This window comes from Sus scrofa, chromosome 15 (genome assembly GCF_054392235.1).
Source record: "Sus scrofa isolate SSC_HxYL_T2T_F1_AM1 chromosome 15, Sscrofa_HxYL_maternal_Yorkshire_Landrace_v2.0, whole genome shotgun sequence".
NCBI lineage: Eukaryota > Metazoa > Chordata > Mammalia > Artiodactyla > Suidae > Sus > Sus scrofa.
Genome location: NC_139397.1, coordinates 33,156,383 through 33,173,904, shown reverse-complemented (window position 1 = coordinate 33,173,904; position 17,522 = coordinate 33,156,383). Strand labels below are relative to the sequence as shown.

General features: G+C 39.4%; 1 protein-coding gene across 10 annotated transcripts in view; it reads right to left on the bottom strand.

Annotated features, from left to right (window-relative positions):
- Positions 1 to 17,522, bottom strand: part of NCKAP5 (NCK associated protein 5) — a 1,198,715-nt gene that overhangs the window by 359,107 nt on the left and 822,086 nt on the right. For all 10 annotated transcript variants that reach the window (XM_085001422.1, XM_085001423.1, XM_085001426.1 and 7 more), the window contains one exon: positions 6,575 to 6,662. In XM_085001422.1, the coding sequence (XP_084857548.1) occupies positions 6,575 to 6,662 (88 nt within the window). The remainder of the gene's footprint in view (positions 1 to 6,574; positions 6,663 to 17,522) is intronic.

Below are 17,522 nucleotides of genomic sequence, written 5' to 3'. Positions count from 1 at the left end.
TGACCTAAGCCACAGCTGTGACAGTGCCAGATCCTTAACCTATTGTGCCACCCCCTTCTCCATAATTTTTAAAAGCAAGGCTTTTGCCTCTTAGTAAGAGACAGACATAAAAAAACCAAACAGGAGTTCCCGTTGTGGAGCAGTGGTTAACGAATCCGACTAGGAACCATGAGGTTGTGGGTTCGGTCCCTGGCTTTCCTCAGTGGGTTAAGGATCTGGCGCTGCCATGAGCTGTGGTGTAGGGTACAGATGTGGCTCGGATCCCATGTTGCTGTGGCTCTGGTGTAGGCTGGCGGCTACAGCTCCGATTAGACCCCTAGCCTGAGAAACTCCATATGCCACGGGAGCGGCCCAAGAAATGGCAAAAAGACCAAAAAAAACCAAAAAAAAACAACAAAAAAAACAACCCAAAAAACAAAAAAAACAAGCAAACACATCTCTCTGTACCTATTTCCGTAACAAAAGTGGAACAATAAAATGTAAACCCTCAGAGATCATGTGACTATTATCATACCTGGCCCACCTTAACCACTGTCATTTTTGGCAACTGTATTTGTGTTGTGATCTCTGATCTAGTCTAAAACTTCTTTCACAAAAATGAAAAATGAGGGACCCAGAGAGATTAACTGAGTGTCTGAGATCAAGTCTTGTTAATGGCAGAAGCCATGCCCACCTGCAGGTCTTTTTTTCCCCCTCATTAGTGCTTCCACTTCTTGGTCCACTTTTTTCTTCCTAAATAAATGAGCTAATGTGGGTTCAATCCATGTTCCATGTGAAAAAGCAGAAACCAGGGGACCTCTACCAGCTACAACAAAGCAGCACAGAAGGTAGTTGTAACACAAAAGGACTGGAAAAGAACATGTACTGCTTTACCATTCTGTGCATCTCAGTCAGGTTGCCTGCAATGAAATATTTTGATGGATGAAGCTGAAGGAGTGAGGTCCTCTCAACTAGTTGCTCCGTTTCATTGATGCTTCATTGCCCCATTCATATTGAATCACCAATATTTTTTCTAACGTGTTTCCTAACTACTTAACTAAATGAAACAGTGACCTAAGTGACAAGAATCTATCACACGACACAGAAGAAACCCCCAAATGTCTAGAAAGAAGGAGCTGGAGAAAGAAACAGGGCAGAAGGGAAACAGAAGATGTTTCTCCTTATTCAGCCCCCTCCACAGACAATCTTTTGCGGTCTTTTATTTCCTCTTAATGAAACGAGTCTGTCCTAGGCAGTAGGTATGTCACTTTCCCTCAGGATAATGATATTTCTCTTACTCATGGGCTTGTCTCTTCCACAGCAGAAATGGCAGGCACAACGTTATATGGCTTATTAATTGACTTCAGTTTCTTTTCCCTTATTTTTTGTATTTTGACACAAGGACTCTGTGAGCTGGGTAGTTTAGACTATGTCTGCTCCCTACCTTGCCATCAGATGATCCCACTGATAACTGTTTAGTTTTATTCTATGTATTTCACTTAGAAAAGTCTATGATTTATTTCTAGTTCTACCACCTGGCATTTGCCAGAGTTGAATCAGGCTTCTTGGAGACTTACCCTTAAAACACATGGGATCACATCTACTTTGGAGGCTGCTGGAATGAACAAATGAGATAGATTTGTGTAAGCACTTTGGAGACTATAAAGCACCCAATGTATGTGTCCTGACATCCAGATGTTGTATTAAAATACTAGGGTTTTTGGGATGTTTGAGAAAAGCCAGCTCTGGGACACACGGTTCTTTTTTTTTTTTTTTTTTTTACTGTTTAGGGCCAGGCTAGGGATGGAATCAGAGCTTCAGTTTCCAGCCCACAGCCACAGCCACAGCAATGCAGGATCTGAGCTGCATCTGTAACCTATGCCGAAGCTCATGGCAACATTGGGTCCTTAACCCACTAAGCAAGGCCAGGGACTGAACCTACATCACAGTCGCATTCCTTACTGCTGAGCCACCACAGAAACTCCTGGGACACGTGACTCTTGAGTCCATTTAGAGAGACTACAGAGACTGAAAACAAATCCTAGGCAAGAGGAAGGGTCTCCAGGGAGATCAATGCAGCAGGTTTGGTGCCAAATTCCTTTGTGTTCCCAGAACGCATGCAGGCTGCAACTTGGGGTCTGATCACATTGTTGCATATATTCAATTATCTGCCCTCCCTCTCCACATTTCAGCATCCTGTAAACCGAACTTTCCAGGCAAAGACCTTTTTGTATCTCTAGCACTTAGCTTGGTGTCTGCTAGGTACTGCCAGCCTACTAGGTTAATGTGTGACTATGTGAGATCAACGGAAAAATGGTCCCTTGCCTAGATATACACATCCTAATCCCCGAAAGCTGTGAATATGTTTCCTTACCTTCTACGGCAATGGAGACTTTGCAGATGTGGTTAAATACCTTGAGATGGGGAAATTATCCTAGATTACGGGGATGGGTCCAATGTGACCACAGGGTCCTTACAAGAGGGAGAGATGGAGAAAGGTTAAACTCAGAAAAAGGAGAAATGACAATGGAGCCAGAATTCACAATGATGTTATTTTGAAAATGGAGGAAAGGGTCAAAAGCCAAAGAATGCTAGAATCTGGAAAAGGCAAGGAAATCATTCTGTCCTGAAGGCTCCAGAAAGAATGTAGCCCTGCCAGCACTGTGATTTTAGACTTCTGATCTTGGAGTTATAAGAAAATGAATTTGTGTAGTTTTGAGCCATAAAGTTTGTTACAGCAGCAATAGGAAACTAATATGGGAAAATAATCTGCAAAAGAATGAATGTCTGTATATGTATAACTGAATCACTGTGCGGTGCATCAGAAATTATCACAACATTGTAAATCAAATATACCTCAATGAAACTTTAACAAAGGAAAAAACTAAAAAGAGTCAAGACCGTGCAGTGACAAAGCTGGTGAACTATAAACCACTGAAAACCACAGAGCAGGTCTGCCTCAGCTATTGAAACACCCACTGACCTTTGAACAGGGCCAGATGGGATTTCGCCAGCTCCATATTATACAAGTAAGCAATTTTGAGAAGTCTTCAGGAACATGCCCCTTGAACAAACCACAACCATGCTTTAACCATGCAAAGCAATGAGCCTGGGCCTGGAACCCAGAAGGCTATTTCTCTGCTGTTATTGTATTAACTCAGTGATAAAAGCCTCAGAACAAATACTTCTACCATAGAAAATGAAACCCACTCCAGCCTTCCTGTGGGCCTAAGCTTTGCATGGGCCTCTGGCTCCTGTCAGAGAAATCTTATAGTTGGAAAATCTGAGTCAGGTGTGTTAATAACCCTCCATATTATGAAGCAATACATTTCCCAGCTCTTACCTGAAACAGAATTTGGCTTTAGGGAAGTGTTAACTATGCACTCCACTGGTTTCACCTCATACATCTTGCACATCTATTTTGCCACTATTCACTGTGTTTAGAACACTAGTTTGCATAAGGCAACAGGGGCCTCCCTGGCACTCAGTGCCACCTTTCTCTCTGTTTACATGTCTTGAATCCCCAGAGGATGAAGTTATGCTTACTCAACACTCAATAAATATCTGTTGAATGTATAAATGACCTTTGTGGGTCAGGTAACCCATATCCCTCTCCCATTTTTCAGATAATGAGCCTGGGGACAATTAGACCTACAGCTGAAAAATCCCTTCCAGGTAGCATTCATTCACATTAGTAACTGTCTCCTTCCTGGAGAGAAGAACTGCTTTCCCAAATCTGATAGACTGGGTTATTAATAGGAAATAATTTTAAAACACATTTTTTTAAAGTCTATCTGTTTTTCCATGGAGCTTCTGGTTTTAAAAAACAAATTCTGATGATAAGTATCTACACTGCAGATTTAGCTAATAAGGGGTGAAGGGATTAGCAAAGAATGAAGAAATTAAAATAACTTGGATGAAACAGAGTCACAATGAGGAGATTAAAAAAAAAAAGGATGATGGAATACTACTCAGCCATAAAAAAGAACAAAATAATGACATTTGCAGCAACATGCATGAATCTAAAGATTCTCATACTAAGTCAGAAAGAGAAAGACAAATACACAAGATATTACTTATATGTGGAATCTAAAATATGTAACAAATGAACCTATCTACAAAACAAAAAGAGGCTCACTGACATAGAGAATTGACTTGTGGTTGTCAAGGGAGAGAGGGAGGGAGTGGGATGGATGGGGAGTTTGGGGTTAGTATATGCAAACTATTACATTTAGAATAGATTAGCATTGAGGTTTTACTGTACAGCAGAGGGAGCTGTATCTAATCTCTTGGGACAGAACATGATGGAAGATAATATGAGAAAAAGAATACACACACACACACACACACACGTGTGTGTGTGTGTGTGTGTGTGTGTGACTGGGTCACTTTGCTGTACATCAGAAATTGACACAACATTGTAAATAAACTAAAATTTATTTTTTTTTAAAAAAAAGCACAGGAGTAGTGCTGAATTATTTAATTCTAATTGAAGCCTGGTGCTGCCTGTGATGTAGAATAGAGGACTTACATTTCAGGTTCATAGCACTCTTAGGCTAAACAGAACCACCTAACATAAAGTCAAGTCCAAATTTTTACTTATACCTCAATTTTCTGCCCAAGCAGATATAATATCTAGGAAAGATTCAGAGCTAGAAGACATAAATCCTTATCCTAACTGTAGGTGACCCCCATCAGGACTAGGCATGCATTCCCCATATGAAGAACACCTCCTCAAGAAGAACCTAAACCTTTTCCCCAGAAATGGATTTTAGTGGTTTTTCTACTGTCTTTATGGAGTGAGCCTGAATCTTCTCTGAGTGAGCTGGCATCAACTCCTTGTATGGTTTTCACTGGAGATGGAGAACAGTGGTCCTCATCGTCATACTGTAGCCCTGCAAATGTCTCATGGGCCAACAACTTAGGACACAGACTTTTTAAGGCTAACTCTGACTGGATTTCTTAACTTTATATGATACTGTGACTTTTATTATCAGATGCCTCTCAGTCTCTGTCATCACAAGTTGGGTTGCAGAGCCCAGAAGCCGTGAATTCAAAGAAGCTAGTGTAAAATTACCTTTACCAGCCAAGTTCCAATGCTTACCTCCCCAAACCCACTCACTTTCCAGCTAGCAAAATTCTAGGGCTGCCCAGGGATCACCCTAAACTTTGGCCCATTTCCTTGCCTTCTTTAGCTTTTTTAAGCTCTCCATGCATAGTTGTGTAATAGCTATTGATTGGATGTCTATTTGTGACTTGAAGTGCTTTTCTTTTTTTTTTTTAATAATTATTTTTATGTTTTCCATTTTAGCTGGTTTACAGTGTTCTGTCAATTTTCTACTGTACAGCAAGGTGATCCAGTTACACATACATGTATGCATTCTTTTTCCTCATATTATCATGCTCCATCATAAGTGACTAGACATAGTTCCCAGTGCTATACAGCAGGATCTCATTACTTATCCATTCCAAAGGCAATTGTTTGCATCTATTAACCCAAATTCCCAGTGCATTCCACTCTCTCCCACTCCCCCTTGGCAACCACAAGTCTATTCTCCATGTCCATGATTTTTTTCTGTGTAAAGGTTCATTTGTGCCATGTATTAGATTCCAGATATAAGTGATATTATATGAAAGTCCTCCACTGATCTAGATGGAGGGAGGGAGAGACAAGATGGTGGAGTTGAAGGACTTAAGCTCACCTTCTCTCATGAAAACACCAAAATTACCATTACCTGCTGAACAACCATCAACAAAACAAACTGGAAACTCGATTAAGTTGCAGGGCTCCTTCCGCTGATGGAGCTTCTCATCTGTGTGGCCAACCCTGGTCACCCTCAGATTTGCTGCCCTGCTTCCAGGCCTGGCCACCTTGTTAGTGTTGAAGCACCCACCGTGGGCTAAGGGCTACCAGAAGGTGACCCCTTATTGCTGCATTGACCAGTGACTCACTTTGGACCTCTGCAGACTCCACATCACCTGAGGCACAAAGGCCATACCCACAAGCAGAGCCCACAGGTATAACTTCCAGCCAGCTCTTCCCGTCTCCTCTCTCTTCCCACCAGCCTTATCTCGCCAGGCCGTGATTCAGTCCCTGTGAGCTTCTTACTCTCCATAGCCTGTTGTGCACATTCACACCCCTGCCCCTTTACCTAAACTCTCCCTCTGCCTGGAATGATCTTTCTCTTGTTTTCTACCCCTCAGGCACTTTATATGTCAGTCCTCTGGGAAATATCCCTTACCTTCCAGGGCAGGATGAGTCACTTCCTCCCCTGTGTTCCTGGAGAAGGCTGTAGAGAACTCTCTTAGAGTTCTGACCTCAGAGTGCTGCAATTCCTCCATAGGTCTCTCTGCATCACTATAACCTTATTTTTGGTACAACCAAAATCTACGCTTCCTTTTACAAAATTCAAGAAATGAGTGAGTTAAATAAACGTAGAGAGGATTTCTCAAACAGAGGTGACGGGATGGCTCTTGGAACTGGGGTATAGATCATGCTTGTTTATTTATTTCTGGCTTGGGGAGGACAGAGTTAGAGAAATTCAAGCAAAATAAGCTGGCCAATACCCAGCCAAGAGCAAGAAACATGGTGTACCTGATAGACCATTATATTAACAGTTTCTTCTTTTTTCTGTTCTGGAGATCCTTGACTCTGCAATAGATTTCGTACTGTTTCTTCCATCCTGAAAAACAAAATAAATAAATAAATAAATAAATAAATAAATAAATAAATAAATAAATAAATAAATAATTTCATTAAGGAATGTTTCCAATTCACACAGGTCTGTTCCAATGCGTAGAAATCAGTCTTTAGTATCTTATTCCCTAAGCTTAAACCTGGAAATCTCTTTTAAAACTCTTCTCTCTCCTTCATTCCCTATATTAAGCCTCTATCATGAAGTGCTTTACAATCATTCTGCAGAATGTCTCTGGGAGCTTTCTCATCACCATTCAGGTCTCTATCTTTGGCCTTTCACCTCTGTACTCCTAAAAATATGTCCCAACAGCTCTCTTCAACTTTCTTTTTTTTTTCCATATATAATGTTTTTTATTTTTTCCATTATAGCTGGTTTACAGTGTTCTGTCAATTTTCTACTGAACAGAAAGGTGACCCAGTTACACATACATGTATTTGTTCTTTTTTCATAAGTGACTAGATATGGTTCCCAGTGCTACACAGCAGGATCTCATTGCTTATCCATTCCAAAGGCAATAGTCTGTATCTATTAGCCCCAAGGTCCCAATCCATCCCACTCCCTCCCCGAGCCTCCCCCTTAGCAACCACAAGTCTATCCTCCAAATCCATGATCTTCTTTTCTGAAGAAAGGTTCATTTGTGCCATATATATTAGATTCCAGATAGAAGTGATATCACATGGTATTTGTCTTTCTCTTTCTGACTTATTTCACTCATTATGAGAGTCTCTAGTTCCATCCATGCTGCTGCAAATGGCATTATTTTGTTCTTTTTTATGGCTGAATAGTATTCCATTGTATATATATATATATATATATATATATATATATATATATATACACGCACACACACACCACATCTTAATCCAATCATCTGTCAATGGACATTTGGGTTGTTTCCATGTCTTGGCTATTGTGAATAGTGCTTCAGTGAACATGCAGGTGCATGTGTCTTTTTCAAGGAAAGTTTTGTCTGGATATATGCCCAAGAGTGAGATTGCTGGGTCATATAGTAGTTGTATATACAGTTTTCTAAGGTACTGCTATACTGTTTAATTTGATACTAGGTCATCCCAGTAATCTTCCTTAAATACCACTTTGATTTTTTAAAAATCAACTTTCAAAGTTGACAAATCCTACATGAATGCATTTTCACCATTAATTAATATATTGGTAGTCTTCCCATGATGGTCTTTCTATGCCAACACATAAAGATCTACTTTATGCTTTTCAACTGTTTCCAAATATTCCATGATGTGAATGCACCATCAATCATTTAATCATTCTCCTGCTAGTGGAATTTAAATTATTTCCAAAAGTTTGCTATGCCAATTAGCAAACACCTTTACAAATATATCTTAGGGCACATTTACAAGGATTTCTGTGGCTCATATTATGACATACATAGTATGCCATAATCCTATTTTAAATACCCAGTTCAAATTCTATTCCCTCCCTTCATGGACCAAAAGTAATGAGTAAAACATATACATCCATTTCCATTTCCAGACACTCTCTCATGCTGTTCCTACTTCTTGGAATGCCAACACTCCTTCATCTTTTCATCTTTCAAAATCCACTTCAAGTTTAACTTCCTAAGAGACTTCATTATTGGTCCCCTACTTCTTTGAATTCTTATAGCCCTAAACTTTAAATCATTCATTCTATCACTTAAAAACTCTCCACTTTAATGCTCAAAGATTTCATGCATACATGCTTTATCTTCTGAAGTAACTTACAATATTTGGTATAGAACCATGTCATATATTTCTTATGTGCTTCCTTCAATTATGGATAAAATAGGGGCTCTACTGACATTATAAAATGAATCTCTTGTTAATTCATTTAAAAATATTAAGTGCTTGCTCTGTAACAGGCATTGACTGTGTATATTCAGACTGTGTTCAAATGGCCTTGTCCTTGGGACTCATCCATGAGGATTCAAGGACCAGAACTCTCAAAGCTTGCTGCTCGAACTAAACACACTGAACACAGTGCTCTTGTGCCCAGAACCTGAGTCACTTGTTTCCTCAAGTCCCAACCTGAAGTATTTTAGTGACTCAGTATGATCCTAGTTTGAGTTGTGGAGGGAAGTAGGCTAACCCAGCATCTCTCACTCACTACGGCTGGCTCTAAGAAACCTATGGATTACTGGAAGTGGCATTACCCTTCCAGGAACCAATGTAGTATGGTTCAGAATGCCAACCTCTCATATGCTGTTATCGCTACTTAGCAGCAGAGTGAAGTGAATGGAGATGAACTGGGCCAATCCAAATCTGGACTATAATTGGGGAAATGCTGCCTTCTCAGGGATCCATTCAGGATTTCAAGAAGATGATGGATACTAATTAGGAGTGCAGGGAGAATGATTTGTGACAACACATTTATGCAAGCCACCTCTTCATCCATCCAGCCAGGAAAGCAAAATCTGTTCCCTATATTTTCACATATATTATGGTACTAATGCTAATAAAATTAAATAGCACTTTTAACTTGTCAAAAGACTCTCTCATAGATTAATCATTATAATGCACTTTTAAAATATCATTATATCTCTATGTTAGATGAGAAAGCTGAAGACCAGAGAGGTTAAATGGCTTACTTACAGAATCATGTCTAGTTGGATAGGGAGTTAGGGTAAAACCATTTTTTTATGACTGACTATAAAAACAACATCCTTACTCCAGTAGGCCTTATTTACATTGAAGGACTTTTTTTTTTTTTAAGGGCCACACCTGCGGCATGTGGAGGTTCCCAAGCTCTCAGGGTTGAATCAGAGCTGCAGCTGCCAGCTTATGCCACAGCCACAGCAATGCAGGATCGGAGCCTTGCCTATGACTTAGACCACAGCTCATGGCAACACCAGATCCTTAACCCACTGAGTGGGGCCAGGGATCGAACCCACATCCTCATGGATACTAGTCAGGTTCGTAACACACTGAGACACAATAGGTATGCCTCAAGGACATGATTTTAAATGAAGAAGAATCTTAACTCCTAATTAGGAGTTTTCTTTGTGAATACCTATTGAGGTTTAAACCCAAGAAAGCAACAATATTATTTTTGACTTGGGAGAGCTTAAGATCTCGTAGAAGAGACCCATAAGTTTATGTGAAAAGAATAGGTGTGAAGAAGACACACATTCTGAAGTAATAAGTGAAGGAAGACAATTTCTAATCTTTTATTTCATCTTATAGAAACAGAGACAACCTCCTCAATGATAGTTGGTTTTCCATGATATTTGCTAACCCATCATAAATAAGAAAACTAATGATAATGATAATAATTTGCCCAAGATCAGCAGGGACTACCTCTCGTTTTCTCAGTCTTAGCCTACTTTCTTCCTAGCTTAGTACAGAGACTGAAAGTCTTTCTTACTTCAATCCTTATTTTTTTTTTTCATTTATAAACCTGACTTAATTATGGCCCAATAGTTAGAACTCAGTTAAAATAAAATCTTGTCTTTGCCATCAGTAAATTAAAATACAATTCTGTCTCTGTGCATATCTTGCTGAATTATCTCATCTATATAATTAAAAGTTCTATGCATAAGTTGTTGGATCAAAAAGAAAAACATCTATTCACATTTCCCCTATTCTTCTTGGCTTTAGAGTTGAAAAAAGAAAGACAGAAAAAAAGGGGGGAGGACAAGAAGTTTTTAAAACAGAATCTGAAGCAGCCTAGAGCCACAGAAATACTGTGAGCACTTTTCTGGCACAATTTCATGATTAATTAAAACCAATTACATTTCCAAGCTACAACTTGGAACAGTGCTGTAGGGACCCAGCCCAAGTCTTGGTAAAAAAAATTAAGTTGTTTCGTCTCTTCATAACCTCTATGAATCTGGTCACAGAGAAAATATTCTGAACCTGACAGGAATATATCATTATTTATTCCCTAATGATATCTTTTTTTAAAAAAAATTCTCATTTAGCAAACTTCTCTACCTATTTTCCTGAAAATCAAAGACTGTGACGCATCATCCATTGTACTTTAATACCCAATGACATTTTCCTTCTTTTTATTATTTGATACCTGACATGTGAGGGATTGCATTACCAGTCTGCACAGAACAATTCCACCATCTGTTTCCCAAATGTGACTAAAAATAAGCCAATTTCTTTCTCTAGGTCAGGCCTGGGCAGAGTTTCTTTGTTTTTAAGTTTCTGATTGGTGCAATTTATTGCTAAATAGCGACTTTTTTTTTTTTTTTTTTTTTTTTTTTTGTCTTTTTTCCATTTCTTGGGCCGCTCCCACGGCATATGGGAGGTTCCCAGGCTAGGGGTCTAATCGGAGCTGTAGCCGCCAGCCTACACTGCAGCCACAGCAATGCCAGATCCGATCCGCGTCTGCGACCTACACCACAGCTCACGGCAACGCCGGATCCTTAACCCACTGTGCAAGGGCAGGGATCGAACCCACAACCTCATGGTTCCTAGTTGGATTCATTAACCACTGGGCCACGACGGGAACTCCCTAAATAGCGACTTTAATCAATGTCTTCTAGTTTTTTCTGTCTGACCTAAGATTAAATCCTTTCTTCCTCTAAACACTAGTCAAGTAGCTGTCATAACTAAAAATTTATATAAAACTATACTTAGGCTAAAGTTATACCTAGTGAAATGTAACAAATTCTAATGTATGTTAAGTGAACTATTTTTATTTTTTATTTATTTCTTTTACTTTATTTATTTATTTTTTCAGCAAACTATTGCTCTTGGAATGGGTTTACAATGGTGAACTATTTTTAAAAAGTTAAATCCTTAACAAGTCAGAAAAAATAAACCAAATTCATAGGCCAAGCAGGATATTTCAGGAAACCTAGATATAAATAGAGGAATTTTATTTAATTAAAAATAGATTACATGTTTTGAGGCACCTATCATTTAATTAATCAATTTCTACTATAGTATTTCCTTCGTGGGAAAGGAAAAAAATAGCTTGGCTTAAAAAGGGCATTAACTTAAGGGTAGAAAAATAGGACATTAAATAAGAACACATAGGAAGACTAACAATTCGGAACCACCTAAGAGGTAGATTAGTGAAAGAACATTTCTCCCTGAGCCCAGCGTCCACCTTAATCACAGACATCCTTTTAGAGAGCAGATGACGCAGGTTACTTGTCACTGGAGCTGCACCCACGTCTCACAGGGACAGTCTCCCTGGTCAACAAAGGAAGATTCTTCTGGAAGTGAATGTTCACAGATAATGATTTTCCGAATCCTTTTAAGGCATGAAACTCCCTGATCATTCAGGGCACGGTGATGTCAGGAGCCTCTTTAGAGTCAGAGAATGTGATCTGGGCCCTGAAGAGTTTGACTCATTCAATAATGAAAGCACTGTTAGAAATCATCATCCCAGGGCCCACTGGGGGCTGTTACTCTCACAGCAGGTAAAGGAAAGTGGACTCCTCCGCATCCCTTCCTCCCTCCCCAAATCTAGCCCATTCTTGTGCCTAATGACACTCTGGGAACTGATCAGACCATTAGACTCAAGTGTCCTTTTGTGACTCTTATGATCAGATATTCAGTTTACCATGACATTTTTTTTTTTCCTCTTCTTTTGTGTCAGTTCCTGGGCCAGAGATCTAACCCAGGTCACAGCAGTGACCTGAGCCATGGCAGTGACAATGTCAGATCCTTAACCCACTGAGCCATCAGGGAACTCCTGGCACATCATTTTTGATAGACATAGAACACAATGAATACAAAACAAGAAGCCACTCTCATAGAGTAACTGATGAGGCTCTTTGAATTAGAACCTGAATCAAAACATACTTTTGTTTCAAAGAAATATTTTAATGTGTATTTCCTGATTAGTCACATAAAATAATAATGAAATGAATAGTGCAATCATTCAATATTTCTTCATATATTCTTATGTGAGAGACTGCAAGGACATAACCCATCCACTTCTGCTAAAATATACAAGCCACATTCTCTTCACCAAAACCGTGCACTTTGTCAAGAGCTGCTACTGTGACTTGCAAATTACTTCTCCCTGTGTTTCACTGTACTTGACTCCCAATCTTTTCATTTTGAGAAAGTGTGTCAGTTTAAGCAAGGGTACTGCCGTGATCGAATTTCATTTTAAAGACAGGAAGAAAGGGACCAGAGGAAGTTCCCTAGAGGAGCGGCAGGTTAACGATCTGGTGTTGTCACTACAGCAGCTTGAGTCACTGCTGTGGTGTGGGTTCAGTCTCTCTGGCCTGGGAACTTCCATGTGCCACAGGTGTGGCCAAAAAAGAAAAAAAAAATAGGGACTTGGGTTCAAATAGAAAGAAAATCAAGGGGCTTGAGTCACAGCAGCACCCCTCCTTTACTTGGAGCCTCCTCCCTACGAAACCACAGCACATGACCCTGTATGGAGAACAGTGCTCATCCTGCAAGATCAATGGCCATAATGAAAAAAAAAAAAAAAAGAAAACTGCTTCCAAGAAAGTCTTTCACTGGAAGCCTATTAGCAGGGTTAAAAAGTTTAAGCATAGTACCACTGGGATAATCAGAAAAAAATAGAATTCATTTACTTTGTATATAACCAAATGTCTTTTTCTTGAGCTCCCACATGCTGACTGGCACTAACTTTTGTCCCAAATCTTAGTTTAAATCCTAGACTTTGCTGGACATGATGGATTTTTAAATTTTTTAATCCATTTGAAAACAAGTGTCTATCAACAAGAAAACATATACACTGTGTAACCGGCATACCTTGGAGATATTGTGGGTTCTGTTCCAGACAATTTCAATAAAGTGCATATACAATGAAACAAGTCACATAAATGGTTTTCTATTGTATATAAAGTTATGTTTCCACTATACTGCAGTCTATTAAATGTATAATAGCATTATGTCTAAAAAATGTATATACCTTAATTAAAAATACTGTATTGCTAGAAAAAAGCTATCATCTGACAAAGCAGGGTTGTCACAAAACTTCAATTTGCAAAAAATGGAGTCTCTGGGAAGTACAATAGAGCTGAGTGCAATAAAATGAGGTATGCCTGCCTATTTTCCTACACTGGAATGTTATTCGGCAATCAAAAAGAATAAGCTTGTGTTTGCACCAACATGGAAGAATCTCTAAAACATCTCGCTGAGTGAAAGAAGCCACACACACAAAAGACGAAACACTCCATGATTCCATTTATATGTAATTTGAGTGCAGGAAAGATCAATCTATGATGGAACATTTAAGAACAGCAGTTGCCGGGGAGGGGAGGGATGGGGCAGAACCTGACTGGTAAGGGACACCAGGAACTTCCTGGGATGATGCTAATGGTCCACACCTCCCTAGGGGTTTGGATTACACAGGTGTATGCATTTGTTGGCATGCATCCAAGGCTACCTTCAAGATTTATGTGTTTCATTGCACGCAAATTTTATCTTCAAAGGAAAAACAAAGCTCCGTAAACAAAAATGGAACTTTAAGGAATGATATACATGTTCAAGTATTCATATAATTTGGGATGAAATACATCGATGCCTGAAATTTATTCTGAAATGCATCAATGATTAGATTGATAGATGGAGAGATTTTGATAGATGGCTGCATCTTTAGTAAAGCAAATACAGTTAATGTGAGTGGTAGAATCTAGTTGGTGGGTATATAGTTTTCACTGTAAAATTCATTCAATTTTCTGCTATAAATTATTGACAAAGTTTTGTTTGTTTTTAAATTTGGAAAATACAGAAAAGAAGCCACTGCTTTGCTTCTATAGATGTCCCTAGGCAAATACAGGTCTAGTTGGGTGGATCATGATCTTTGTAGCATAAGGAGACATGGGCATGGTGTCATCGAGAGATAAGTCGTTTTGGCCCTTCTGGCTCTAGGTCTCAAGCTCTTGAGGCTGATCCTAGTCTGTGTGTTCTGCTTGATCAGAACGTATGGCATTCAGATGCTGACATTAGCTTGTGCTTGCTACACTGTTCTGAATCTGGGTTGCTGCATCTGAGATAGCTGACATGGCAATTTGTCTCCAGATACTGCTGCAAGAGTGCCCTTGACCTGCCACGGCAGACCAAATGGGTCTCTATGGCAGCTTCTGGACCCCCAGAGTCTAAAGGAAGTCTGGAAAGGTAAACCCAGGCTCTCCTTTATGTTCAATTTTAGTTGACCAAGTGGATGGTCTTCTTTCTCTAAGCAGAAGCCTTTGCTTTGGGTTTTTATTTTTTTTGTCTTTTTGCCTTTTCTAGGGCTGCTTCCCTTGGCATATGGAGGTTCCCAGGCTAGGGGTCTAATCAGAGCTGCAGCCGCTGACCTATGGCAGAGCCACAGCAATGTAAGATCTAAGCCACGTCTGCAACCTACACCACAGCTCATGGCAACGCCAGATCCTTAACCCACTAAGCAAGGCCAGGGATCGAACCCACAACCTCATGGTTCCTAGTTGGATTTGTTAACCACTGCGCCACAACGGGAACTCCTGCTTTGGGCTTTCTTTACACTCTGAGCACTTTCCCAGCATAGCCTCAAAGCATCTTTTTATATACAAATAATGGTATTTATTTTTTTCCATTATAGCTGGTTTACAGTGTTCTGTCAATTTTCTACTGCACAGCATGGTGACCCAGTTACACATACATATATATATTCTTTTTTCTCACATTATCATGCTCCATCACAAGTGACTAGGCATAAGTTCCCAATGCTACACAGCAGATCTCATTGCTAATCCATTCCAAAGGCAATAGTCTGCATCTATTAACCCCAAACTCTCAATCCATCCCACTCCTTTCCTCTTCTTATTAATGATCTTTGAGTTCCTTGAGGTCAGTGACTCTGTCTTGTTTATTTGATCTCTAACAACTAAGCATAGCTAGTGTTATTGAGTAGGTTAGTCAGACAGTAAAAGACAAATATCATATGATATCACTTACATGTGGAATCTAAAAAAAGGATCCAAATGAACTTATTTGCAGCACAGAAACAGACTCACAGACTTTGAAAAATGCATGGTATTTGATACATTCTTTTTTGAGTGAATGAATGAATCTAATAGTTTTTTCACTCATTCATCCCCTGTCCTTTTACATTTCCCCACAGACTGACATGTAGATCTAACAGGTCAGAGAGAAATGGTAACAAGTGAGAGGTACCAGCAAGAGAAGAGGAGCTAAGTCTTTAGCTGTGACGCTCGGGGCTAAGATGCAGGGCTCCTGGTCATTAATAAAACAAAGGAAACATCTCCCAGAAATAACTCCCTGTTCTTTTTGTCACATTGAATATGCATTCCACAGTCCAGTTGCTTCATCTGCAACTAATTTGCTTAGATGGTTAGAGTATTATCCTAATGAGGCCAGGGTTCTAGATTAAATCCCTAGCTTGGACATCCCTTACCATCATCAGCCTCCTGGCCGACTGGAGTCCAATGCTCTACTGCTTGGGGAGAAAGGATGGGAGAATCATCTTAACAAAGAATATATTTTGCATGGCCTCCTATATCGTTGGCTGTTAAATTTCTTTTTCCCAATCTACTTCCATTGTTTTCCTCAACAACCCATTTTAATTGCAGTGCAAAGCCTTCCTCAAGTCTGAAGAGCTGACTAGTTTTCAATTTCAAGAGGAAATTGTTCATGTAGAAACTTTGCTGGTTTAGAACTGGGTTCTGCCCAACTGCTCCACTTGTTTCCTTGGCAAATGAGCTTCTTCACTTAGAAGCTAGCACATCTAAGCATGTAAGCAGGGACAATCCCCAGGTCAGCTGTGACTCTGATGTTCTTAACCCAGTCTCTGCTTATCCCAGACATAATAGTTAAGGGTAGTAAATCTACATCGACGATAACTAAAAACTGCAGTGAAACTGAAACTCACTCTGGGTAAATATTGGAGGGCTGGGATTTCTTATTTCTTTCCTAGATGATGTATATTTTTAATTCAGCACAAATTTTGCAAGAATAATACCAATGCTCAGAAACCACAGTGCTCTAATTCACTCATGGGGATGCAACACCATTCATAAACAGATCGAAAGGTGCTAGTCTAATTTGAATTACTGCATCATATTCACTCTCAGGCCATCTGTATGTGTGCAGAGAGCAACATAAATTTTCTCCTAGGCAGGTTTGTGCTGATCCTGCAAGGGGAGCTCACTGCATGGAGAGAGGCAGATTTGGAGAGGTCAGGGAAACACAGAGATGCATTCAGGGTAAAAGTTCCATTTTCTGCATGGAGCTGAAGAAAATCCCCTGGATGTTAACAAGCAAATCTCAAATGTTTGTGCACAATAGTGGCAGAACATAAAACTGCATTTATAGATTTATGTCTTTGTAGAGTTCACAATCATTCAGAGACAGAGAGAGAGAACCCTGTGTGTGCTAGTGAATGCCAGAAAGAAGTATATTTCACTAGCTTTCACTGTCCTGAAAGCAAGATTGACATTGTATCCCCCAAATCCAGAAGAGGTCTACAAAGTGGGTTCCTTCCCTCAATGGAGATGGGTCTTTAATTAATGCAACAATTATCAATATGATTATCAAGCTTCATTAATACAAAAGAATTAATGGTTAATATAACCCCCCACATACAATCTCAAAAGCTCCTTAGCTTCTCAATCTACCCTTATAATGTATCCTAATAGAACTCTTCAAAAGAGTGGATTTCCACAAATAAATCAAAATTTAGGTTTTTTGAAATATTTTTTTCTTGAGTAGTCTGAAGCACATGACTCTGATACCACTCAAAAAGGGCTCTGAGTCACCAAGACAACTACTTTTAATATAAATATATTGTTTGGGGGAGAGATCCTGATAGATAGCTCAGTATTCAAAGGTTAAAGAAACTTTGAATATAACAGACAATTCTATTCATAATTGGCCTTCATTGTTTATTCTTTTTGACTGCTGATGACAG